General features: G+C 40.7%; 1 protein-coding gene across 3 annotated transcripts in view; it reads right to left on the bottom strand.

Annotated features, from left to right (window-relative positions):
* The window catches only part of rbks (ribokinase), an 85,087-nt gene that overhangs the window by 12,294 nt on the left and 46,513 nt on the right, over positions 1-26,280 (bottom strand). For all 3 annotated transcript variants that reach the window (XM_034135219.1, XM_034135218.1, XM_034135222.1), the window contains 5 exons: positions 21,066-21,198; positions 19,979-20,042; positions 19,528-19,590; positions 17,266-17,430; positions 10,901-10,992 (listed from right to left, as the gene is read on the bottom strand). In XM_034135219.1, the coding sequence (XP_033991110.1) occupies positions 10,901-10,992; positions 17,266-17,430; positions 19,528-19,590; positions 19,979-20,042; positions 21,066-21,198 (517 nt within the window). The remainder of the gene's footprint in view (positions 1-10,900; positions 10,993-17,265; positions 17,431-19,527; positions 19,591-19,978; positions 20,043-21,065; positions 21,199-26,280) is intronic.

Here is a 26,280-nt window from a genome sequence, read left to right as displayed (position 1 = left end):
ATTTTTTTTTTTTTCTTACTTACATTTATTGTATGTCTTAATTTTTTGTTTGTTTTTCTTTGAACATATAACAAACTAGTCTATGCACTGTAGAAATGTAATACAAAGAGTTTGGTTCAGAAAAGTCGTAAATCCCTTAGACGGATATGACACTCTCCTGGCTGAATCATCAGTTTAATTCCATTACAATATTTCTATATCAAAGTAAATTATTATTTATAAATATTATTTAAAAAGTTGCACAGCGAGGTGTATAAAATACTTTACGATATCGAAGAAAATACCAAAATGTCCAATCACAAGGCATATAATCATATTTAAAATATAATTATCTATTCAGTAAAGTGCTTTTATTTTAGCCAATAACAAACTCTTACAGGAACAATATTGTAAGCAGTTTTTATGCACTAGGCCATGTTTAAAGAACCCCAATGAAAAATCAAACATTACTTTAACCGGGAGAAGAAGAAAAAATGATGCAGAAACTATAAATAAAAGCAAGCTAGAAATAGAAATAAACTAAACTAAAAACAAGGAAATCAAGGCACACTGCTTTGTTTAAGGTCCCATGACATGGCCATTTCTACTGATCATAATTCCATTGTTGAGGTATACTAGAATAGATTTACATTGTTCAATGTTCCAAACTCACATTGGTTTCTCATACAGCATCTCTGTATAGTATGTGTATTCACTCTCTGTCCTAAATGGCTTGTTTGAGCTCCTGCCCCCCCCCCCTCCCTATGAGCCCACTGTGCTCTGATTGGTCAGCTCGCCCACTCTGTTCTGATGAGTCCACCACCATTACAGCGGAACATCAGTGATTATGTGTTACAATGGCGTTTGTTAGCAACCAGAAAATGACACCAGTAATGACAAACAGATGAGAATGCTGCGTGGGTCTGGGTGCCGTGTTGGCGGGACGTTGCGCGGCTCGCTGCTGGAGCGGACAGTGTGAGCTGGCTTACTGGTGTCGTTTCCTGGTTGCTGCGTGGGGTCTGCGAGACAGCGAGACACAGCAAAACCCAGCCCGAGCACACACACACACCCGCAGACTGGCTGTGAGTCTGTGTGTGTGCTCAGGCCGAGCCCAGGCCGAGCCTCGCCGCGTCCCGCCGTCTCATGCTGAGTTCAGGCTGAGTTCAGGCTGAGTTCAGGCTGAGAAATCCGCGGAGCTGCAGCTGAGAAAAGATTGAGTGTGTGTGTGTGAGGAAGTCCGCGGATTGGTCCAAATAGCCGTGACATCACTATACCCAATACGTCACTATACCCAAGAAGAAAAAAATGGAAAAAGAAAAATCTTCAACGAGGCGTTCTGGGGCAGCATAGACAGGTCTTTTCTGTTTTACTCGCTACAGGGTGTACTTTGAGGGTTTGTGACTCTGCAGACCGTTTACATGAATAAAAACCTTCATAACACACCAGAAAAGCATGTCATGGGACCTTTAAAGAACACCTAACTACGTTGTTAAAAACTGTTATAACACACTAGATCTCCTAAGACAAGTCTACAGTATGTTACAATTCAATCATGCATTTAATCATTTATGCAGCAACTCACTTATTTATACCTGTTAAAACCCACGTATGCACATTGTTTAAATAGTATAGAAACAAAAACCTATATAAACATAATTTCAATATATATTTGAAACAATGAGAAAAAAATAATTCTCTATTTGAGGTTTTTTTATGCAGTGTCCTATGAATTTTGGAAAGTATCCATTATTCTTCATGTGTATTTCTGTTTTACTGCTGTCAGATCTGAGTAGATTACCCCTTTGTTTTTTTTATTGCACCTTTAAAAGTCTAATTATTTAAAGCTACTCCGGTACAGGGGCAACAATTGCTGTAAGTAACAATTTATCGGGTCTTAAGAGTTTAAACTGTTAAATAGAATGACAAATTCTACTTTTAGGGGCTTTACCATTTAAAATAATTAGGAAAAAAAGTGTTGCCCTCTCTTTCTTTTTGCATTATTATTATTATTTTTTAAGATATTGAATGTTAGGCTTTTTTTTTTTTTAAATAATCAAGATGTTTTAGTGCCCTTTCCACCCCTGTTTATTGTCTCATATGTAACATGACTGTACCTTCATGACCTGACACTTTAAAAAAACATGATGTGCTTTCCCAAACTCTCCCTTTCATGTCCCCACACCTGGCTACAGCTTCTCTCTGCCCTGCACCACCACATCAAATAGAGACTCCCAGGCAAACACACATCCACTTCATCCCCGAGGGGGCTGCTGACTCAGCCAAAGAGCACATCTGCCTTGTTGTTTTTACTACGATTCCCATCTAACCCTACCCCCTGCCGTCGCTCCTCTGTCATCACCTGACAGTCAAGACACAAGGTGCCATGACACTTGGTTTTACCGTAAAAGGGTGCAGAGATACTCATATCCCTCTTCATACCAGAGCATTTACATGTATGGCTAAAGGCTACAGTCGGGTCATTGATGTGTTGGCAGAGGTCATGACCCGGGAGACGCAGTTGAATCACTGTGAAAAGGTGTGTGCATGTGTGTGGGCGCTCATAACATCTCAGACCTATGATCTTTTTCCTTTCACAGAGAATTTTTTTTCTACCTACCTTGACTGAGGGCTGCAAAACCAACCCAGTCTCATGGCATTTCGTGTTATATTCACGACATTTAATCTATTGATTCGTGTTCACCAACACGATTTTCCCCTTTTTTTTCGTGTCACACAGAACGATTTTAAAAGCAATGTATTTCTATTGGTCGTGCCTGCACCACGTCTTTTTGTCCGGTCGGGTCTTGGAAGACCGGAAGCTGTGTGGTTCATAAAAACATTTTCTTACTCAATATCAAGCCACGATTATTGTTTTTATTTTAAATTGTATAATGTCGGACTTTTTTTGCCGTCCGTGAGGAAAAGAAATGGGCCTCAGAGCCTCAGAATACTGAAATCTGTATTTTTAAAATCTTTTTTTCCTTCTAATTTGTTATTCTTTTCTAAATAACACACTGTTATTTACTCAACGATAACACACAATTATCCTTGTTTTTATTTATTTGTTTAATTATATAATCTCGTTTTTTTTTGCCGTCCGTCAGGAACTGAATTTCAAAATAAACTATCAACAAAATTGCGTTGCCAGGCAACAGCTTCGGGTGAAAACAGTATTTCCGGTCTTGAAGTTTTCATAGTAAAACTGAAAGTATTCCCCTCACTGTCAACTAAAATCATCAGTTTATCCTTGTTAATTACACAACATTGATTGGTTTAAATTGTGTAATGCTTTTGTGTTTTTCCCCTTCGATTCGGAGAAACAAATAGTTTTTTCGGAGTTTAGGATGGCCGAAGACACTACACTACCCATAATACTCAGCTATCATTTGGGTCTACAGTCCCTTTGCTTGACAAACCCCGTGATTAGTCTTCAAGCTCTGTGATTGGATGTTGGAGTGGCAGTGCGCCAAGGTTACGCCGAGCGTCAGACAGCTCTTTGAAATGGAATGAAACCACGGCACACTATCCAAAATAGGACTCGAACGGGTCCAGCCCAGCCCTCCCCCCCCCCCCAGAACTACACATGCAGGCTATTGTGTTTTGCAACATGTTCTATGGCACGTCTCTACTGGGAATTGTAGTTTTAAAAGACGTTTTCGTATTTCCCATAATTATAAGTTGCCAGTATTAAACTGTGTACACCCCTGGAGGTTTAGGAAACAGTGGTGTTATCAAATACAGTGGTGTTATCAAATTTAAAACATAAAATCAATACATGGGTCAAAATTGCTTGTGTCCATAATGGGCAGCATTAATATATACCCACATGACAGCTCAGGTCAGAAGAGCTTTATTTAATAGCTGGTATTATGTCTGTGACCCCTCCTGTTGTTAATTGATAAGCCTGAAACATGCACTTGTCAAGGTTCAGAGGCACATTTAGCAAATATGGCAGTAGCCATCGATCTTCTTAAGATAAGATAAGATAAGATATACTTTATTGATCCCAAGTTGGGAAATGTTTTTATTACAGCAGCATGTACAACATGCAATTTATTGTTACTTTGTAATTCTACTCCACTACAATTTAGAGGTTAACCTGGTATTTTTACTCCACTACATTTATTTTAGTTACTTTGCAGATTCTGATTAATGATGTGAAATATAAACAATCCTTAAATCAGACATTAGTTACACCTGAGTAAAATTCAGGGAAGGTGATTGTCAAGTGCCAACAATCAGGCGAGATATTTGATAGTTGGTGCTTGAAAAGACTAAACATTTATCTGCAGATCCCTGTAAAGCAGGGGTCTCCAACCTTTCTTCATCTGAGAGCTACTTTGAAAAAATGAAAGTGGCCAAGAGCTGACTGAGGGCTGCAAAACCAACCCAGTCTCATGGCATTTCGTGTTATATTCACGACATTTAATCTATTGATTCGTGTTCACCAACACGATTTTCCCCTTTTTTTTTCGTGTCACACAGAACGATTTTAAAAGCAATGTATTTCTATTGGTCGTGCCTGCACCACGTCTTTTTGTCCGGTCGGGTCTTGGAAGACCGGAAGCTGTGTGGTTCATAAAAACATTTTCTTACTCAATATCAAGCCACGATTATTGTTTTTATTTTAAATTGTATAATGTCGGACTTTTTTTCAAAATAAACTATCAACTGTAAAGCAGGGGTCTCCAACCTTTCTTCATCTGAGAGCTACTTTGAAAAAATGAAAGTGGCCAAGAGCTACTTGCATCACATCGCTTACATTTATTCACATAGCCCTCATCAGTTGAATTAAGCTATACTTTTGTACACGTGTGAAATTGCAATACCCAAAGCTTATCAAAAATCTTAACTTCACATCAACGTCCAAGAAAATGAAAATGTCTCACATATTATTATGGCCCACATAGTAAGTACTTCACTGAAAATTCACATAAATGTCCTTAATCACCACCTTACAAGCATTTCACTCTTTTTTACAGTCAGTGAGATGAATGGCGCTGCATGGAGTCCACCATAGAGGTGTATGCTGGACCCAATTAGGTTCACTCTAATAGAGTCATTTACATTTTCATCAGTCAGTATTGTTCTGTATTTAGATTTCATTCATGTCAGAAAAAGCTGCTTCACAAAGGTATGTAGAACAGAACCAAATAAAGCAGACATTTTCAGTGCTGCTTGGTGAATGTTCTTATAGTTTTCTGGGTCTAGAAGGCTCCAGAAATGTTGTGAGTTTTGCTGAGACTTAAGCTGAACATTATTTTGGAGATCTCCACAGGATTGACACTGAACAGTTCAGCCATCTTTTTCTTCTTCTTCTTCGTCTTGACATTAAATTATAATAAATCAATTGTATAGGTCTAGCCTCCCTATATCTGTGTGTGAAATTGTTCCATCCTCAAAAACAAAAAACTAATGCTTCTGCAGTCTTGCTGCAGCTTCTAGCTACGGTCTTCTGTTAAAAAAAAAGACACTGAATGTCTTGAATGTGGCATCTGAACACAGCAGACAACAGGAGTATTTACAACAGCATTATAAAAACAAAAATAGTCTTACTGTTACATAAATCCCATGAATGTATGAGATTAAGTTAGCTTCATCATATCTCAATCAGTGATTAAGTGAATAATAAAGTTTCTATCGGGTCACTATCAGCCATTATTTTCAGGGAGGGGGGGGGGGGGGGGTTTGGAGGAACGGAGAGGAGACGGTGATCGCGGAAGCTTTCCTCCTGCCTTCACAAACTTTACACAAGTATTTATCAACTGAAAATAGCAAGAGGACATTCATACTCTGCAATCCAAGACTTGATTAAATCCACCAAAAACCTGACATGACGATAACGAGTGTTTTTCAAAAAACACAAATCCCTCCCTGTGTGTCTCTGAGCCGCAGCGACAGGGCGGGTCATTCTGCTGTTGGTTCTGGACTGGTGTTGGTGGAGAAAGCAGACTGCTCTGTGTGTGGTGTCGCTGTGCCGCTGTCACGTCTGTTCCTTGACCTCTGCATCACCGACCAATTTGATATTCGTGTGACAGAACAAATTCTAAAATAAAAAAACGTTATTGTCCAGCCGCGGCCGAAAAATCAATAAGCAACCTTACTACGCTATAATCGATAATCGAGCGGCGACCTACTGAAAAGCTGCCCGATCGACGTGTTGGAGAGCCCTGCTATAAAGTATATTCATTACTCGTTATTCTCTAATAGTTCATTAAAGACTGTATATAATGGCTATTTTGCACATCCCTTTCAAGATTTCAAGATTTTCTAAGGTTTATTGACATATCATATATACACAACTACGGTGAAGTTATGCAATGAATGAAAAACTTGGGTCGCAGGTTCCTCAACAGTGCATTACAAGACATCTATCAATATGTGTGTATACCTCATATTCTGCACATTTCTTATACTATCTACATACATTAGAGTATAATTAATATGTATAATATCAGTTAAAATAAGTGCTTCAACATAGTTAAAAACCCTCTAAACCCTCAAGCGCTTTGAGCACCAGGAAAAGCACTTTATAAATGTAATGTATTATTATTATTATTATAGTTAACATTGCAGGAAAGCAATATATTAGACGCTAAGTACCCCCAAAGCTTTTTTCTTATTTAAAAGACGACCTTAACCTAAAATATTCTTTAATGTGTAAATAAAGGTTAATTAGTTTGTCTGTTTTGCACATCCTCCTATTAATATCTTTGTACATCCGGCACTAAACTGTTTTATTGTAGAGATCACTTACAGTATCTTCTTGATTTTTTATATTCTATATTTCTATCATTGACCTTCTACTTTCCCCCTATTTTGTATGTACTCCAAAAGCAGCGAAGAAGACTCCGGAGCAGCCCCGCAGCAATGTTGCCATGGCTACCCTTCTATTTATGCCCCGCGGTGGATTTAGCAACATGTAGTTCATGTAATTCTCCATGTCCACTTGTTGCTGATGGTTGTGGTAGAGGAGCTGTATATTTAAGCAATAGCTCACGACAGGCCGTGGTATATGCTCATTATATCACAGCTAAGGGGCGTGGTTCGGCCCGACGCGAAGCGGAGGGTCGACAACCCCCGGTCGACAACCCCCGGTCCCCGAGATTCGGCTTCCAGTAGCTCTGGAGAGAGCTTTCGCACCTGTGGCCACTAACGGTCATAATTTCTCTGCTTTGTTTCAAGACCCGCATCAGAAAGCTTTTGAATGGTGGTACTTTTCCAGTTGGTCTACCTGCTCTTCACGTAGCTCTACATGTCGTCGTTTAGGTGCTTTTTGTTCTGGAGATAGGCACTCCTCAATCCACTCCTCCATAGTAAGACCCCCCCCCCCCCCCCCCCCCCCCCGGAGGTCGAAGTTAATCTTAAATGTTTTTGCGGACCTTTTTGATTACAGATTTGAAAACATCGTTGCTTGCTTTAAAAGTAGCACAATTCATTATGTCAAACCTTGGAAAGTATCTAAATATCCCTGCCCTAATGCCAAAGTAACTGCACACTGAATATGTTTTTGCCGTTTGATGTCTATGTCTGGACCGTTGCGTAAAAAGGAGGGTTTCTGCCCCGTTACTTCTCCGCTGCTTTCTTGTTCCAGTTTGAAAAGCAAACTGCCTGCAGTTTGCTTTTCAGCCCAACTGTATACTGTTTATCTCAGACGCGGAGGGATACTGAGTTGTTGTGAAAAGTAACTTACAATTCTACCCGTGGTATACGCTCAGTATACCACGGCTAAGAACCAATCAGATTGCTTGATTTTACTTGTCCGTTTTATAATTTGCACTAACATCTGTAGCATGGTCAGTAGCAGTAGCACTAGCAGTAGCTACTGACAGGAGGAAGTGTGTGTGGCGATTGCTGGTATTCAGCGGGATATAGTAATTTCCTCAGCATGTAAATATATGGATAAATGCAACGGGGAAGTTAACTGAAAGAAACCGAATCTGTGGATATTGCATCGACCGACCAAGAAGCACGTCTCGTGGAGAGAACGCGCTCAGAAAGAGAGATATTCTCTACAAACACCGGGTGAGATCGCTCCTCTGGGACACGCCGGTCCTCGTGTTTCCTTTTTGTGTGTGGATTATAGCCTGAATAGGCCTACAAACATTTCTCTTTTTGCCGCCGACGGGCGCAGGAGCAATGAACAATAATGGCCTGGATTTGGCAGTAAAGACAAGTTTGGTGTATGCAGAGCGGACTGTTTAATTTTGTTTGCGTTGTTTGGCTGGAAAATTGTCAATATAATGGATCAATGCATGAAATCTGACTGTGTTTATTTTGTTTAAGGAGTATATTGGGCGTTAACAATTCTGGTTTGCCTTTTATAATATTATTTCATTCAAGAACCCCTTGTGCGTTTAATTAACAAAGCTATTTTTGATAGTTGATCGTTACAGATGGCTACTGGCCATGCTACAGCAGTGAGCAGGAGAGGTGGGGAGAGGTGGGGAGAGGTGGGGAGAGGTGGGGCTATCGTTATTTTTTCAGGAAATATTCGTATAGAGGCGATTACACGGACTCGTTTAACCCCCCAGAGAGTTTCGTTTGCAAATCTATCCACCTTGGGACCCGTTATCGTTTGTGGGGTCCGTTTCTATCGGCCTCATGTAAATAATAGGGCTATACGCAAGAGAAACTATGCAGATACAAGCCGTTTTGTCCTTGTGTAAACGGCACCTTAATATTTTTTTCATCAAATATAACATATTCAACAAAAATATTCAATAACGTGCTTTAACCACTAGGTGGTTGCTGATATATTTATGATCCACGTCACATATTCAGTTTCTGCGGCAGTTCTTCCAGTTTGTCCAGAAGTCTTCTCATCAGGGCTCTATAAATAAAGAACTACGGCAGATGTGTAATATTTAATGCAGCCGAACCGTGTATTACAATGCCGTTATGTGATGACTTTCAAAGAGAAAAGCAAGCACACTTGGATTAAAGTATTATTATTATTTTTTTTAAATGTTTTCGGATTTCATATCGCATAAACACCATATCCCAACGTGCATTGCGGCTAAAACATCCAATCACCGAGCTTCAACCATAGCTGAGGATCTTGGGTAATCAGTTCAGTGGGTGTGTATCGAAATGTCCCGGAAATGTCTGTTTCCGGTGACTTTATTTTGAAATTCAGTTCCTGACGGACGGCAAAAAAGCCAGAGATTATATAATTAAACAAATAAATAAAAACAAGGATAATTGTGTGTTATTGTTGAGTAAATAACAGTGTGTTATTTAGAAAAGAATAACAAATTAGAAGGAAAAAAATATTTTAAAAATACATATTTCAGTATTCTGAGCCCCAATTCTTTTCCTCATTGACGGCAAAAAAAGTCCGGCATCAAAAAGGGGAAAATCGTGTTGGTGAATCAATAGATTAAATGTTGTGACTATAACACGAAATGCCGTGAGACTGGGTTGGCAAAACAAAGGCTTCCAATGTTAGTTTTCAACAAGTGTTGACACATTCAAACAGCAGTTTGTGTTGATTTTAACAATCCTGACCATTCACCAAGATGAAGGTTGTGTCCTTTTCCAGGCCTTTCCAAAACTAAAAACACAAGCAAAACGTGTAAGAAGAAATTGGTAATCTGCTCTATTGTGGACTGCAAGAGTTAGCATTCCAGGCTAACTAGCTTACTACCTAGATTCAATGCCAAGGAGCGCATCATTAACAAACTACCGTATATTAATTTGTTGGGTAAAGGCTACATTGAAGCCACATTCAGCTAGCGTTGCCGCCACAATTAAATATCGTCCGCCACAAATGGATGTCATAAAAAAAAATTATAGTTTTTTATTTTTTATTTTGGTGGTCTAATGGATAGTGAGGTGGGCTGATGATCGGAAGGTTGCGAGTTCAATTCTCACCTGGAACACCACTACTAGTGTGCCCTTGAGTAAGGCACTTAGCCCTCAGTTACTCCAGGGAGAATGTCCCTGTAATTGGTCATTGCAAGTTTTGGAATAAGGCGTCTGCTAAATGCCTAAATTGTAAATTGTAAATTATATTTTTGGGAGAATAAACCCCACAGATCCTCAACTCCGGTGTGTCTCACTCATTAACAACGCAACACAGAGTAACAAAAACATTGTCCGCTAGCCATGAACTCGCATGTATTTTCTTATTTGAGGGGGGGGTGGATGCGTGGGCCACCCGAATAGGTTAAGGGGCCTTTGGCTTTTCTTGCCGGGGGTGCGGTGCCCCCACAAATAGAATCAAATTCTGTGGGAAACACTGATTACGTTCCAGTAACTCCAGCAAACAGTACCCAAGACAATGTTTCATTTACCAAAACATCAGAAAAAACATATCCTGAAAGAGTTTTTTCCTGAGCCAACTGAAACATTTTCATGCAACTCATTGAGCTCATTAGCTTTATAGCCTTGTTAAGTATACAGCTAGAGGAAATAGCTAGGGATTTCCAGAAAGCATCAACGCTAGCTAAAATACACAACGCCTGCTGTTGTTTACCTTGATGTGACATTCAAAATCTTTTCTCAAAAAGACAAATAATGATGATAAATCTACAACTGATATCACGTACTGCAAACAGAAAGCCGGTCAATTTAGTACCCACAGTGTAGGACTGGTTTTATTTATTTTGTTCAAATGTTTGTGTTTGTGTGTATCTGTGTGTATCTGTGTGTGTGTGAGAGAGCGAGAGAGAGAGAGAGAGAGAGAGAGAGAGAGAGAGAGAGAGAGAGAGAGAGAGAGAGAGTGGCCGTTTCTCAATCGCGAGGATATTGGCTTCCAAGCCAATATTTCAAGGATGCTACGTCATCGAGTGCCGCCGAAGGACTGTTCCAATCTCCAGCATACTTGGAACTCGCGATTGAGAAACGGCCAGAGTGTGTGTGCGGGTGTGTGTGTGTGTGTGTGTGTGTGTGTGTGTGTGTGTGTGTGTATTATCACCTCAGACTCATTACAGCAAAACACATCAGAGGCTCTGTAGAAATCTGTATCCAAGTCAGGAATGGCCGGCGCTGGGTTGAATATAGTCTTTACTGTAACAAGAAACCAAGCATTTTATTTTCCACACAGTAAACCATTGTAATCTACAAGTCACTTGGGATAACATGCAATCCTTAACAAGTTAAGAAAATAAAACCTTTCTCAGTTATAGCTGTCAGCTTGCCGTTAAATAAGGGATACAATTGTTACAATGTCCGTCAGTGACACATTTTACAGTTGTGTGAAGTTTCTTTTCCATTTGCTAAGCTTCAGTGTCAAGGTCTGACATTACCTTAATTACACTTTCAATGGGAACAAAGACTAGTGGGCTACCACTGGGAATTGCTTTTGCAGGCATAGCTCAAGTGGGTAAGCTTCTATAAAAAGACACCTTTTAAACGATTAAATTAGCATTCCTTGAAATAAAAAAGAGAAAATGCTGGTGGAAACAGCTTCACATCCTGCAGCTTTTTTTGTGGTACGCAGTAACCCCTGCAGTTATAGGGTAGTGTGTGTCAATATGCGGCATATAACCCCTATATATGTGTGTCAGTGTGTGGGTGAGATGAGTTGTGACCCTTTCTCTGTGTGTTGAGGAGCGCAAGGGAGGGTGAGAGCGAGAGAGAGAGCAAGAGTGTTTGTCAGAAGTAATCCTCTGTACGTGTTGCACATCACTGTCTTATGCATATTCATGAGCACAGAGCATTAATGCATCTAATACCATGATTTCTGTGTATGTGTGAGGATAAGCCCAGCTTGACGAAGCGATTAATTCTGATATCTCTGTGTACAAAATAAAGCCTCATGCAAGTGTGTGTGTGAGGGAAATGTATGTTCAGCGTTGGTGACATCAAAGTCTGTTGTGCTAAAGTGTGTGCCTAGTTGCTGTGTGTGTGTTTGCGTGGGCACATAAGAGAGCAGCTGCGTGGGTTTGTGCAGGGCTTTGGCCACCTGGCGCTTTGAGGTGGATGCCGGGCTGCTCGCTAAAAGTGGAAATATCGTCTATCTGTTTCCTAACACACACACACTCATATACTGTATGTGTACCCACATGTACTATGGACATGTCACAAGAAAAGTGACACCAGGTTGCTCTTCTTCCCTCTCTCTCTATGTTAACTGTATTCCCCCTCAGGATCCATCACTTCCGTTTCGAAGTGCGAGATCTCTGAAGTGCAATGCCTCCGTTTTTGCATAAAGGAGGGATCTCTGTCTTCTCGTCTGTTTGAAGGTTTTTATATCAGTTCCCTATCTCCTCTTTCGCCACAAATGCTTTCCAGGGATCTTTAAAGAATACGTCTGAATTTTTTTACTGTCAATATAAGCAATGCAAAATCAAAACACGTCAGTCTTATAATAGATTTTTAACGAATGAGTCCTAAAACCCAGATATGAGTCAGCCTTTTTATCCGTCCCGTTCCATGCTACAGTATGTTTTTTTTGTTGGAAATTCAGTAAATATTCCACTTGTAAATGAAACTAATTATTTTGTGGGATGGAAAAAAAAGCTATTAGAGAACCAACACAATGCTAACTTTAACCAAGCAACATAAAGTAGAAAGCGCCGGAGATCCCTTTTCCTCAAGTTTATCTCAAATTTCTTTATAAATGTCGTTATTTCTGAGGACATAATTTGTATGTTCTCTTTGGTCCAGATGTCAAGCAAACACCGGAACTCTGCAAAAGTCCAAGCCAGTCCTCTTCCACTTATGTTGTTAACCTGTGTCAAAAAATGTCCATGCAGAGTTTTGATTACCACAATTGCCCAATTACACAGATTTGATTAAAACTGACATAAATGTTGGCTTTCGAAAGCGCTTTAAATCAGTTTTTTCTTCTTCTTCTGCCAAGGTTGCCTTCTCGGAAAAACAATTTTTTCTCCTTGGCGCAATTGTGCAGTGGAAAAATAAATAACATTCTTGAATATCATTGAATGTATCCGTTTAAAAACCTGTTTATTTACAGTATAATAAAAACCCCTCTTCCACTCAAAAGAGGAATCAGCTGTTTTTCTCCTCCACATTTTTCCAATGTTCCTCAGAAGCTCACATGCATAACAAACATGTGAAGCAAATTAAGCCCAACAATCGGACGGGCTGAATATGTGAGCCTAATTGTGCTATTAATTGTAATACATTATGTTAAAGTTTAAATAAATTAAAGTTATTTGAAGCACTTAACATATATACTATATGCTATGTAAGCAGGCTATATTGCTCAATCACTTACAAGGCTTTTCATGTACTATTGTCAATAGTTAGCATCTGTAGCCATGGAAAGAACTGGTAGAACAATGTTGTCTTCCATAACATGTCCTTTTGTTGCGAACTGTGGCGTAAAAGCAGCGTTTGCGTCACTTCAGTGCTGATGCATAGGCCCAATGCTCATTAAGTAAACATGCAATAAGACTGCTGAGGATGGAAGCCTATCAATATGCACACAGGAGCAGCTTGTGTTAAATCCCTAATACAACCATGCATAAAGGAATCTGCCTCTCTGATGCCATGAGCTGCTACTGTGGACGTCACTTTTACCGTGTGTTGGTCTCAGGTTGCATGTTTTGCTTTCCAGGTGTTGGTAAAACACACTCCAGCACACACACACAAACACACAGACATGCTCACAGCTGCTGGGACAGATGTGGTAATACTTGCTTGTGTGCATACTGAGTCACGTCTGGCAGGAGAATGTGTGTGTCATGACTCTGGGCTTTTTTCTTTGCATGGAAGTTCAAAGTCTGCTTGCAGATGTGTTGGAAAAGCAACCAGGTCAGCTCGAGGAAGCACAAAAATACAGCAGTGTGTTGCTTTGGTGGATTTTGGGAGGATAGGTGGATGGAAAACAAGAGCAGAGGGGAAAACAGGGTAAGATCCCCTGCACGCTCCTACTTGGAAGCACACACACACAAAGTAAATGAGTCATCAGTGAGTGTGTGAAAGGGCTTTAAGAGGCTCTAATTGCATCTGGTGAGAAATATAAAAGCGGCTTCTTGCTCAGACAAGCAAGAGGAAGGGGGGGTTGAAGATGGAAGAGAAAAAAAAGAGTGAAACTACACAACTCCTAGCATTTCCTAAGGTCTTAGAAATGAATGTAATTCCATTAACTTCTCAATATTAGATGGAAGTAAATATATAGATACTTTTTTCTCTCAACTAATTACACGTGAGGAACCTAAACTCTTCTCAACAAGTGTTTTTCGAGAGCTGGCATCAACAGTACGTGTGGCTCGCTGGTGACATTTGCGTAATTTGTGCGACGCTTCACCCCCGCACCATTAAATCCTCGCCGCCAAACCCATTAACACCCATTCCCTCCAGAGAACTCCATTTACGCAAGTCTCTGGTGGAGACGATGGCATCTTTGCCAAGCGTCTTCGCTCGCCTTGCCTCTCTCCTGGTACCACATGCAGAGCCTGATCCCATGGTACGGTCGACACTGAGGAAGGGGGGGTTCGGGGGAAAGAGGGTGGCACTCGGCGAGGCCATCTGGGTGTCCCATCTGCAACACGGTTGTGGCTGCGACTCTTTCGCTCTGGCAGCCTGCAGCGAGCGATTACCAGCGACAGGCCCTGATGACAGGGGCGTGAGGCTCCCCAGACGTATCGAATGACGTGAGGCGTGCTAATAATAGGATGCTGTTAAAGATGATGAGCTCAATAACCTGGTTATCACCAAAAAGGTGGCGAGAGGAAGGGTCTGAAATTGGTTCCGTTTTTTTTATTTAACCTTTATTTAACCAGATAAAAAAGCATTGAGATAAAATCTAATTTACAATGCTGACCTGGCCAAGAAGGCAGCAACGTTACACATAGCACATAACACAAACATATAAAATACAGAGAACATAACTAAGAAAACAAAAGACGAAAAAGCAGTCACTACATTGTGCACATTAGGACAGTAAGAAAAGTACACTACTTATTACTGCAAGAGCAGCTGGTGGTAAGGACTTCAGACAACTTAAATTTAAAACATGCTATTGAGACAAGTGCCCTCAGTTTTAGGCTTGATTGAAGGTCATTCCAAGACCAAGGACCATAATAAAAAAGACTCCTTTTTCCAGCCTCAGTCCGCACGGCAGGAACCTGGAACCGTATCCAGGCACTGGATCTGAGGTTGTAAGAGTCACAAACTGGAGCAAATCTGGCACATAGTGGAAGCTTACCTAAAATGGCTTTATACATTAATAAAAACCAATGCTGCATCCTACGCATATTAAGTGAGGACCATCCAGTTAGGCTATACAGTTTGCAATGATGAGTATAGCTACACCTATAGGGTGCATTTGATATATATCGCAGTGCAGCATGGTAGATTGGGTCAAGTTTGGCCAAAACATTGGGACAGGCAAATCTATAAATGGTATCACCGTAGTCCAGCTGGGAGAGGAATAAGCCAGAGACCAACCTTTTACGGGATGAAGTTGAAAAACAACATTTAAGTCTGAAAAGGAAGCCAAGAGTGAATTTCAATTTCTTTGTTAGAACTTCAATATGGTGTTTGAAGTTCAGATTACTGTCCAACCAAAAGCCCAGATATTTGTAGGTATCGACAAACTCAACAGAGATGCCATCAAGGGTGTCAATGGAGAGGCAAGAGGACGCTGACTTGGGAGCAAAAAGCATTGCTTTGGTTTTCTTACTGTTCAATAGCAGTTTGGAATCAAGAAGTGCATGCTGCAGCGTGATAAAATCAGATTTTAAATTGGAAACGGCCATATCCAGAGAAGGAGCACATGAATATACAATAGTGTCATCAGCATACAGTACATATGATAGGTAGAAAATTGCATCTGATTACAAATATTGTTTACATATAATAAAAAGAGCAAGGGCCTCAAAATAGAGCCCTGTGGAACTCCCTTCTCCAAGGTGACAGGGTCAGAGATAGTACTACCCAACCTGACGCATTGAGTACGGTCGGTTAGATAACTCTGAAACCAGCAAATGGCGTTATGACCTAAACGAGACATCAACATAACATTAGATAGAATGTGGTGATCTACAGTGTCAAATGCTTTGGCTAGGTCAAGCAGCCTTAATATCGTCTAAGACTTTCAGACTGGCAGTCACAGTACTGTGCTTTGATCTGAATCCAGATTGCATAGGGTTAAGGATGTTGTGTGAATTTAAAAAAAGTTTTAGTTGAGTAGAAACTAGGGACTCAAGAATCTTTGATAACACAGAAAGATTTGAGATAGAACGATAGTTATTCAACTCAGTGGGATCACCAGCTTTCAAGAGGGGCGATACCATTTACCGTTTACGCAGGACAACAATGAATCAATTGGCAATATCCGTACAGACTAGTGGTGTAACGGTATCCGTATTCGTCCCGAACCGTCACGGTTCGGACGTCACGGTTCGGATGTCACGGTTCGGCACATGCAGTCACACGACGAATACGCCTTTTTTTATGAGTGGGAAAAAAGTCTGTCACTCAGGGCAGTATCCATTACACTATATATAATCCAGGGGGCGGTATTGCGCCTAAAAGCTGTTTGCCAGCCCTTAAACAACAAATGAAGAACAAGAAGAAAACACAACAAAACGAACAAAATACAAGAAGAAGAAAAGTTAGTCTGGCGATTTCAGATAACACACAGGAGCTAGAAGAGAAGACCCATCTGCTTCTTTTAAATCAGCTGTGTGGGAACAGTTCGCGTTCCCTGTGGACTACAATAACGATGGAGTGCGAGTGGTGGAACCGTGAATTCTGTGAACCGTTACACCCCTAGTACAGACATGGTGTTTTATGTGGAATGTGAGCTGCAGTGACCTAACAAACACTCGTGAAAATATTACTTCGAGTCAGTGGGAAGAATTTGTCTTAAAGCAGCCCTATAATGCTCTTTTTTAGGTTTCATATTTGTATTTTTACTTGCTTTAATGTTCAAAAACATCTTTATTTTTCTCATACTGCCTGTGCTGCAGCACCTACAGTATGTTCACCCTCTATCTGCAACCATAGCCCAGTCTGCTCTGATTGGTTAGCTGGCCGGCTCTGTTGTGATTGGTCTGGTGAATTGCTTTGAGATGTCTTGACCCTTAGCCAAACACGGACAATGTGCTAGAGCGCTAGCCAGTAGAAGCGCGAGTGTCACAAAGTGATGTGAACAAGTACACAAAGGAGTCCAATGAAGGCACTTCAGGCAGGGGGGGGGAGTGTGTGGGAGATATACATGCACAACAACCTGTAAAACACACTACAGGGAAAACCCAAAAATGCATAATATGGCCCCTATTAGAATGTTCACCCTGGCAACTGAGCAACCTGCACGTGAGCTGTGGACACACCATCATGTAAAGCACAAATACACTCACTGACCTTTGTTCTCCTGAGCCATGCGTAGCGCCTGCAAGGACGTCTGTGGGCTGATCTCCAGCTGGCACACCAGGACCTTTGCATGACTGATGGCTGGAAGAGCTTTGTGCAGCTCCTCACTGCCCAGCAGCATGTTGGCACCAGCCACGATCACAATGGCATTCTCACCTGCCCGCGGACACCAAAAGAGACGTGTGAGGAAACAACAGCCACCGTGTAATGACTTTGACAACCCATGGGAACTCTCAACTCCATAAATAGGGCTAAATACGGGATGTGTGATGTAAGAAACTGTGGGGGCTTACTGTACTTTTAATGTTTTCACACTATTCACAGTATGTGTGAGGGCAATATAGCAACTGACCTTGGTATAAAAAGTGAAAATGTTCAGTGTCAACTAGGACATTAATAGTCAAGTTTCCCTCAAAATTGTCATGCCTTACATACTTTTTTTCAATGATTTTTTAGGGCATCCGGTGCTTTAATTATAGAGACAGAAGCCTCGTCTCAATACCCCTCCTCGACTCCTCCTTTCCCTCACTCGCGTCCCTTCCTTGCGTCTTAGCTCTGCCTCCGTAAGATGCGAGCGAGAGACACGAGGAGGTGACGCGAGGACAGAGGAGTCCTCAGGTATTAATTGGGATGTCCTCGTTCACTCAAACGTCACTCTTAAACGACGTCTGTTAATGATGACATGTGCACAGCTGTATCCCCTCTCATTGGGTTTAACTGAATAACCCTTTAGAACCGGCCCATTTATTGTTAAATATGTATTTAAATGAATGAATCTTTCTCTTGTTAGTCAAGGAATTCAATGTATGATGGTTGGTCCTGCTTTTGTGTTCCGTTTTGGTGTAAAATGTACATTTCAATAAAATTATAATTATAATAATGTAAAAGCCTTTACTCTGAAAATGTGTGTCCTGTAGATCCCCACATTCACCAGAAACCAACATTCAGGACTGTGAATTTAAAATAATTTAACTACTGAATATCTTAACACAAAACAAAACAAACAATTGTTATTTATCAAGATCTAGCCATTTATGAAATAGCTTTCTTAATAGCTATGTTTTAGTGACGTTCAAGATCATTAAACATGACTTAAATTGTTAGTATAACCTTAAGAAATGAATTGCACATAATAATTCCCACGGAGCTGTGAGCACTTATACATTTATGTGACGCTTTTCCACTCATTCTTCCAGTTCTCCGTTTTCCTGTGTTGAAATCGACCAGCTGTGAAGGTGGGGGCGGGGCTTTTATACGCGAGTAGTGACAACACTTCCGCGTAGTCTGCTCTCGTGTATCCTCCCTTTCGTCTCCTCCGGCACCCCTCCTCGACTCCTCCGTGTGCATTTCAGCTATTGGGACGTCCTTCAAAATGGCGTGTCTTGATCGATTTCCGGGTCAAGTCCCGGAGGAGGGGAAGAGAGGAGTCGAGGAGGGGTATTGAGATGAGGCTAGAGTTGAAATGGGGATGACAGGCAGGCAAATGCTTCCCAGCCGGATTCACACCCGGGTCCTCCGCTTAGGGACCAAGCCCCCGGTACATGGGCTGCTAACTCTACCAATTGAGCTATGCGCTGGCCCACGCCATAATATACTTATTTTCATTGTTATCACATTGTAATCTTTCAAATACTTCAAATAAACCCACATAAACACTTACGTTTTGTCGTGCATTTGTGTGTTGTTCTTCTTAAGCTTTGTCTTTCACCGCTTAAGGAAAACGCTTAACACATTTGACTAAATTGACGCTTTCAAACTAATGCAGCATGGCATGTGGACAAGAATTTAGATGATTCTTTTTTTTAAATCAATCTCTTATATAACAAATTTCAGTTGGACTTATTCTTTCTTTAAAATCATTGAATTCAAACACCTAATTCCATGTTAAATTGTAGAAAAAGGGATCCAAATCCAAGACTGCATCCACATAACATGGGATTATTTTAGACATCTAAATGTGTAAAAGTGTATTTGCAAAATGACAGAAATTACTCTCCCTGGAGAAAGTCTTGGATTGTTGTGTGTGTGTGTGTTGGTTTTAGTCACTCCAACACTAATGTGACAATGGCGCCACTAAATGCATGGGCGTACAGCTTGTGTGAAGGTGTTTGTGTAGTAGTAAGAAAGAGTTTGCTGGTAGCAAGCATACACTCTTGGTTGAGCCTGTAGAGTATAAGGCAATTTCTACAACTGAAAGAGTGTTTGGGATCTCAGGAGGATGCCATGAGCTAGTGGCAAAAGAAAAGCATTTACCTGCATCGTTGACAATGATTGAGGCAGCTCCTGTGGCTGCATCAGATGCTTGCCCGACAAAGTCTGAGACAGAGGGAATATACGAAAGGTGAATAACAGAGTTTGAAAGCATCCATTATTTGTGTTTCATAAAACACACTTGTCACCATAGTAACTTCTATAATTGCTTGGAATTCCTTCGGTTCTGTCTATGAAGAGACAGGCCACAAACATCTGGAGTCTGATATGAGCAACTTTTGAAAAGCAACTTTATTTTAAACAAATTCCAATTGGTTACCCACCATTGGACATAACAATAGAGAAATCTCCCAGTAAATCCAAAAGCATGAGCAACTAAACAGAACTGACAAAATACAGGCAAAAAATAATCGCTCTGACCGTGAACTTCTTACCATGCAACATGGAAATGGCAACCAATTTGGCATGCAGTAATGCAAGAAAAAAAACGTACCTGTGTTTACACCATAGTCTTTGAAATTCTGAATGTAATTGTCTCCAAAGAAGTCTTTACCAACCTAGAAAAGATGGAAAGCAAAACGATTTCAACAAAGAGAGTGTCAAGCGGGGTCAGACTTGGTTAGCGGCAACTTTTGAAAAGTGGTATAGTCAAACCTCAGTTGGGTTGGATTTTCGTGTGCCCTGCCAGCATACTGGCATGGTGCCGCCGCCGAAAATGTGTAAAAACTAACACACAAAGTCAAGAAATGCACACACGCGAAAACACACAACCAGCTGCGCCAAGCCTCGAAGACACGATAACCCCGCCTTCACGCCTCTTCATACCCACCTCACGTTCGTTTTCCTTCCCTCCTTCCCCTCTTCCCCTGCTCCGCATTGGGATGTCCACATCTGTAGCTACTTTGGGTTGTGGAAGGGGTCCCCACCTTGCCCCGAGGCGCCTACTTCGAACCCACGCTTTCCAAAAAATGTGCCAAAACGAGGGCACTTCTAGCTGCCTGTGATAATGGGTTGGGCTGGTATTGGCTGCTTGGCCCCAATCTCTTTGAAGAGTGGCCTTACGTCTTGGATGTTTTTGACAAGCCCGGGTGTCTATTTTTGGGTTCTCCCCATGCCCGGAGAGCTCCTCCCGCACTGGGTTGTTATCGATCGGGCCTCTTTGTTCTGACAGAGGTGGGGCTTCGGTGCTTTAGTGCGCGGGTTGAAAGGCCACGCTGAGCGTACTGATTGGAGACTCTGGGTTGTATGGTATGGGAATAGGCTTGTTTGAAGGCGCGCAAGTGTGGGTGGGCGTATGCATGCGGTATAGTATTGATCAAGAGAAAATGAGGCATGGAGAGTTGATGTGGTGAAATGACTGAAGTGTGAACGAAGCTGCAATGTTTTGGGGAATTGTTAACTAGTTGGCGGACTATGGTAGCTGTGTTTGTACTGAGCTGGACGTAGATGAAACAAAGGTTGGACAAGCAAATCAACTTTTTTTTCAAAAATGCACACATTAATGCTTGGATCCAAACGTACACACATAATGTAAATCACAGCAACAGTGTATTTCTGCAAACTTGATTCCAGTGTCATACCTTGCAGACCATTGCGGTTTTGGCTCCCAGTCTTGCAGCCTGTATGCACTGGTTGGCCCCCTTCCCTCCAAAGCCAATGAAGAACTTGTGACCATGGATGGTTTCCCCAGCTTTTGGTAGTCTTGGTGCCTGGCTGAGGTAAAAAAAATAAACAGGCAATTAGCAACATTTTATGGAGTTCACCTTCACATTCAAAAGAACCTCAAAGGATTTAGAGGATGAAAAAGTAAGAGTCTTCTACCTAAAAACATGCTTTGGCTGGATATTGCAGTCCTAATTAGATTTTTCATCTCAACAGTCTCTTCACACTGCAACTAAAAGTTTGAAAATGTTCCTTCAAACTATGAAAAATATGTTATTTGGCAGTGTGAGCGTTCTACATTGAAACCAAGAAGTAAAGGGAGATGCCAAAATGTGAAGATACTGTAAACCTTCAGGGCCAAATCTTTTCCTGGTTGAGCTCTTTATTTATCACTGGAAGACAATAGGTCTTTGTTGAGTCTGCTGAGGATTACATCTTTTGGTCTTGGGAAGGGCTTTCACAAAAAAGGTCAACAAAGTGCAATCTTTGCCAGAATCAATGGAGCATTGGAACCCCACCCCCTAACCCCCCTTTTTCCATACTTAAACTCGAAAGCAGCAATAAAACCTAATATGGAGTTTGCCATTGGCTCATCATTGTTAAAGGCATTCTCAATATTTGACTGAAGATGTGTCCATGCAAGTTTCTCAATTTGTGCAAATGATGCAACAAGCAAAAACCATAGACGTCTCAACTTGATGTTGGCTGCACTAGTAATCCGTGACTCATCAGGGTTGGGTAAAGTCCTGCCCTCCCCCTCGAGGTTGATATGCCACAGGTGGCTGCCCTCAGGAGGAGCTGTCTGTTCCCTGATTTCAGTCACAGAGCCAGAATGAGTGGTGAGTAACATGGAGTAGAGACAACAGACCACTTCATATTGTACGTCAGAATGCTGTGGTCTGGCTTCGGGCAATCCTGGCCCGGGGCCAAAGGGTTTGCGGGTGGCAAAATGTTGTCATAAACTTGTTTTTCCCCCTGTTGTTGCTCTTTCTTATACTGCGAGTGTGTTTGTGACATGTGTGCTGTTACAGTAAGCTCACTCTATCCCAGGATTTTCAGTAACTGAGTGGCAAACACTGGAGGCGGCAATAAATGCTGCTGTTTTTGCACACCGGCGTGTGAAAACACTAAAGTGCCCAAAGCTATAACAGGATGTAGGGTCAATGAGACTGAAATGTGGTGAGAAGGAAACGGAACAAAGGTTGAACACATGTAAACACACACACACGTATTGTTATTGAATATGTAGAATAGGTAGGAAGCTGTTTTCCCACACGTGTCAAAGCTGTTTCTCTTGGTGAGAAAGAAATCCTTGCACATAGACTCCCATATGTACATTAATTAAAATATTGTGTTTTTTGGGAAAAACTGTTTCACATCGTTCATTCAGGTCTTTTATATTGAAAAAAAGAGACACTAATACCACTGTCATATCTGTAGGCTACGCTAAATATGACAATAGCTAGAAACCGGTTAGCTTTGCTCAACACCAAAACAACTAGCCTAGCTGTCATCCCCCTTGGCTAAGCTAATTGCCTCTTATGGTGGTTTTCTATTTTGGCATACAGATATGGCTTTTGGAAGAAAAAGCATATAAAACATTTCCTGGAATTGTTTTGTGCTAAGCTAAAAAACAGAAATGTAGGCTAATACATATGCTAAGCTAAAATTAGCCTTGCTAACTGTGGCTCTAACTTATGCTGGACAATGCATCTATCTTCTCATGTAACTCTCTGCAAAAAGCAACTACAGTAAGTGCATTTCCTAAAATGGCAAAAAAAAAAAAAAATTGTATTTAGTTGAATCTTTACAACAGTGGTACTAAACATTTCAATTAGAACTTAGGTTTTCTGTTACAAGGATTGCCCTCATAGTGGCAAACATATTGAGTCAAGAAGATGATGACATACATGTATGGTGGAATGTATCTCTACATTATCTATTAGTTTATTTCATTTTCTTTTGTCTTTAATCATTTTTTAAGTGGAGTGCACGATGCTAGTAAACTAAATGATAGCAAGGGCATTTCACTTGTAGAGACTTGAGTGATTATCATGTAAGAAGAAGCATGTATCTGTGTCCGCCATAGTCACTAACAAATCTTCTGCCTTCCCATATTTGAACTTTACATTGACGTGTTCATGGCTTGAGATTTTCACACAATAGTGATGAATAATGAGCACAACCGCAACATTGTCAATATAACATTTGGCCGTCAGCCACTTTAAGGCGGATAACTGGAAGGTAAGATAAACAGATTTCCAAATTCTTAAATAAACCCACCTACGCCTCTTCATGCCAAAGAGACACTTGGTTATTGTTGTCTGTGGTGAGTGCACCAAACAAACAGGGCAGTTATGTACTAAAGTGCAACCTCGGTGCGTTTTCTCCCATGGAACCAAAAGGCCAGAGCAGGTGTTCAGTGACGTGAAGTGTTTGCTTTGAGGCTGGCTCTCATTTCCCTCTCCTCCTTCTCTATTAGAGTCATTCCTCAGCTGTTGGTGAGCAACATGGGGAAGCAGACTTGGGACAAAAACAAATTGAAAAGCTTTTCTTTGTCGAAAAACACAACCTCAACGTGAACTAGCTATTGGCAAAATAATAAATATTAAAAGATTTTGCTTTTGCTTGTAAAAATGTCATATAATTACGACAATAAATAAGGATACTACATGGTTGTATTGCTCACAGAATTTCTTTTTTATCAGTGTGTTAACCTTCAGCTCTTGGTGTGCCTCAGCTTTTTGAGCCGATGAATGCACCACTCAGAAAATATATTTTTGTTCACATTTTGTGAAAGTTTCCTTGTCCATAAAAGTCCCTATAGCAGAAGCTCCGGTAAATCAGGACAAGGTGAAGGGACCTAACAAAGAACAGGTTGAGCAAAGACAGCATACCTTACATGGGCATGGTGAGCTGCTTCCCTCACAAGAGGTGCAGTGTCGGAGTAGGACGTGGGCGTTTATTTTTGTGTGGTCAGACCATTTGTTGAAGCCACGTGCATGTTGCTATTATTCACTCAGAAATGGCCTATATCAGTGGATATAATAAGCCACTTATCAACCCATTCTGTCTCTGAATTGAATACTTCAAAACCTTTTAAATTAATATTTTTTACAATTACATTAAAGGTTGGCAGACGGATCACGGACACAGCTTATGGAATAGAACAATTCTACTGTTGATTAAATACTAAAAAGTTCATATTTTATGATTGAGTTCACTCAATATGGATTAATTTTCAAAACTGATTTTTTTAATATCTTTAATTAAAATGATGTTGCACAAAACTTTAAAATGAGGTTAAAATTAAAATAAAACATTGTAATGCATACTTCTCCTTAAATGTCAGTTTAGTTTTTCTCTCTAACCTTAGATTAAATGAAATGCTGTTGCACAAAAAATGAACGGTTCAAAGTTAAATTGTGATCCAGTGTTTCCTTTAGAATTACAGTTCAGGAGATCTGCCTTTAAAAGCTGCTGCCTTTTTTAATTGAATTCATGTATTTTCTTAATTTCTGCCAGTTGGTGCCAGGCCGTCTCTTCTTCCTTACTCTGTTGCTGTTTTGTCTATTACTTGCTGGCATTTTGCTAAATTAATTGTGGCCAACCATATTTTCTCAAAGTAGTAGAGAAGCTGTTTAATGAAATCACAGGGACAGATACAGGAATACATTCCTGCCTACTGCAATAACTGTGCAGCGAATCACCTCTGGCGGGCAGAGAACTCACAGCTCGATAGTTTCTCTTTTGTTAACTGGACTAATATCTTCTAGGGATGGGAATTTGAAAGCAAATGTATATTCGAATATTCGACCCCCAAAAAAACGGTTAATCGGTTTAACCAAAATGTACATATCCTATAAAAGATTTTTTCCAAAAAGATTTCCAAAAATAAAAAAAATAAATGTAATTTTGAAAAATATATATAAATACATGTTCAAATAACTATAGAAACCAAGTCGTAATGTAACCCTATTACAACGGAGATCAACAACCTATAACAGGGCCTATGCACAGAATGCAGCTAATCAATACTCATTCTTGTTTAAGAATATGAGCATGTCTACTCAGGGGAGAGGCGGGTGCGGAGGCGATTCACAATCAGGCCAGCTGTAGAGAAGACCCTCTCAGCTGGAATTTGGGCATAAGATGAGGTTTGAGTCTGTGTGATCTGCGTGTAGGGAGGGGCAGCAGCCATATCATTAGCTAGAACTAGCTAGATCTGATGGATTTGGACATAAACGTGAGTTTCCAGATTTTTATCTTCATGGTGAAAATTATTTGTAATTTTTTAGTTCTGTTTTATATAATCTTATTTTCTATTTTGAAATTTGTAACGAAAACATTTCCCAATTTGGGATCAATAGAGTACATCTTATCTTATCTTTACTTATTTTAAACTTAGTTTTGCTAAACTCTGATAAGAATTGTGCTTGGATTAAATGTAACCTTGTTACAACACCTAAAAAACACCTGTATTCCACATTTTTGCAAACACTGTCCCACAACCTGTCCCTGAGTAAAAAGGAGGAAGAATACTGTTATTCTGTCTTATTTTGAACCAGTCTATTTGTTGTAATTTGTGCAGATAAATTCATTACAAACCACACTTGAATAAAGGTGTGTTTACTATGCTTTGGTGGGAACACGGTTGTGGTACTTTGTGGTTCTGCCTAACAATTTGGGAAACTCAGATTCCAGTGAGCAGGTGATAAGCGCCTCCACTCAGTAGACTGAGGCAGTAGGGGGCACTGTATGGCTTTGACAATGGGTTTAAAGCACGAGAAGCCCTGCTGTTCCTCCTCTTTGTGCACTGCAGACAGCAGACCTATACAACATAACATTTTACTATAGCTGTAAAAAACAAGGATAGTATACTCTTGCTTGGCACTCTTATAACAAAGCACCATAGAGATCTGAGTGTGTTCGGATGGCAAGACCGAAGAGTGTGTGCCTCCGCTGTCTGCCACTCAATTGTGCTGCCACCCAAACACTGGCTGTTAAAGACAACTGGATTGCTAACTTCAAAGCCATGCATATCACTTTGAAGGGCTGCAAATGTATTCCAACTACCCCCTCCCTATCTGACCCCCATCCAAAAAAAACAACCCCACACACACACGCTCCAAA

The sequence above is a fragment of the Trematomus bernacchii genome, unplaced genomic scaffold, assembly GCF_902827165.1.
Source record: "Trematomus bernacchii unplaced genomic scaffold, fTreBer1.1, whole genome shotgun sequence".
Taxonomy (NCBI): domain Eukaryota; kingdom Metazoa; phylum Chordata; class Actinopteri; order Perciformes; family Nototheniidae; genus Trematomus; species Trematomus bernacchii.
This window is presented reverse-complemented; position numbering and strand designations above follow the sequence as displayed.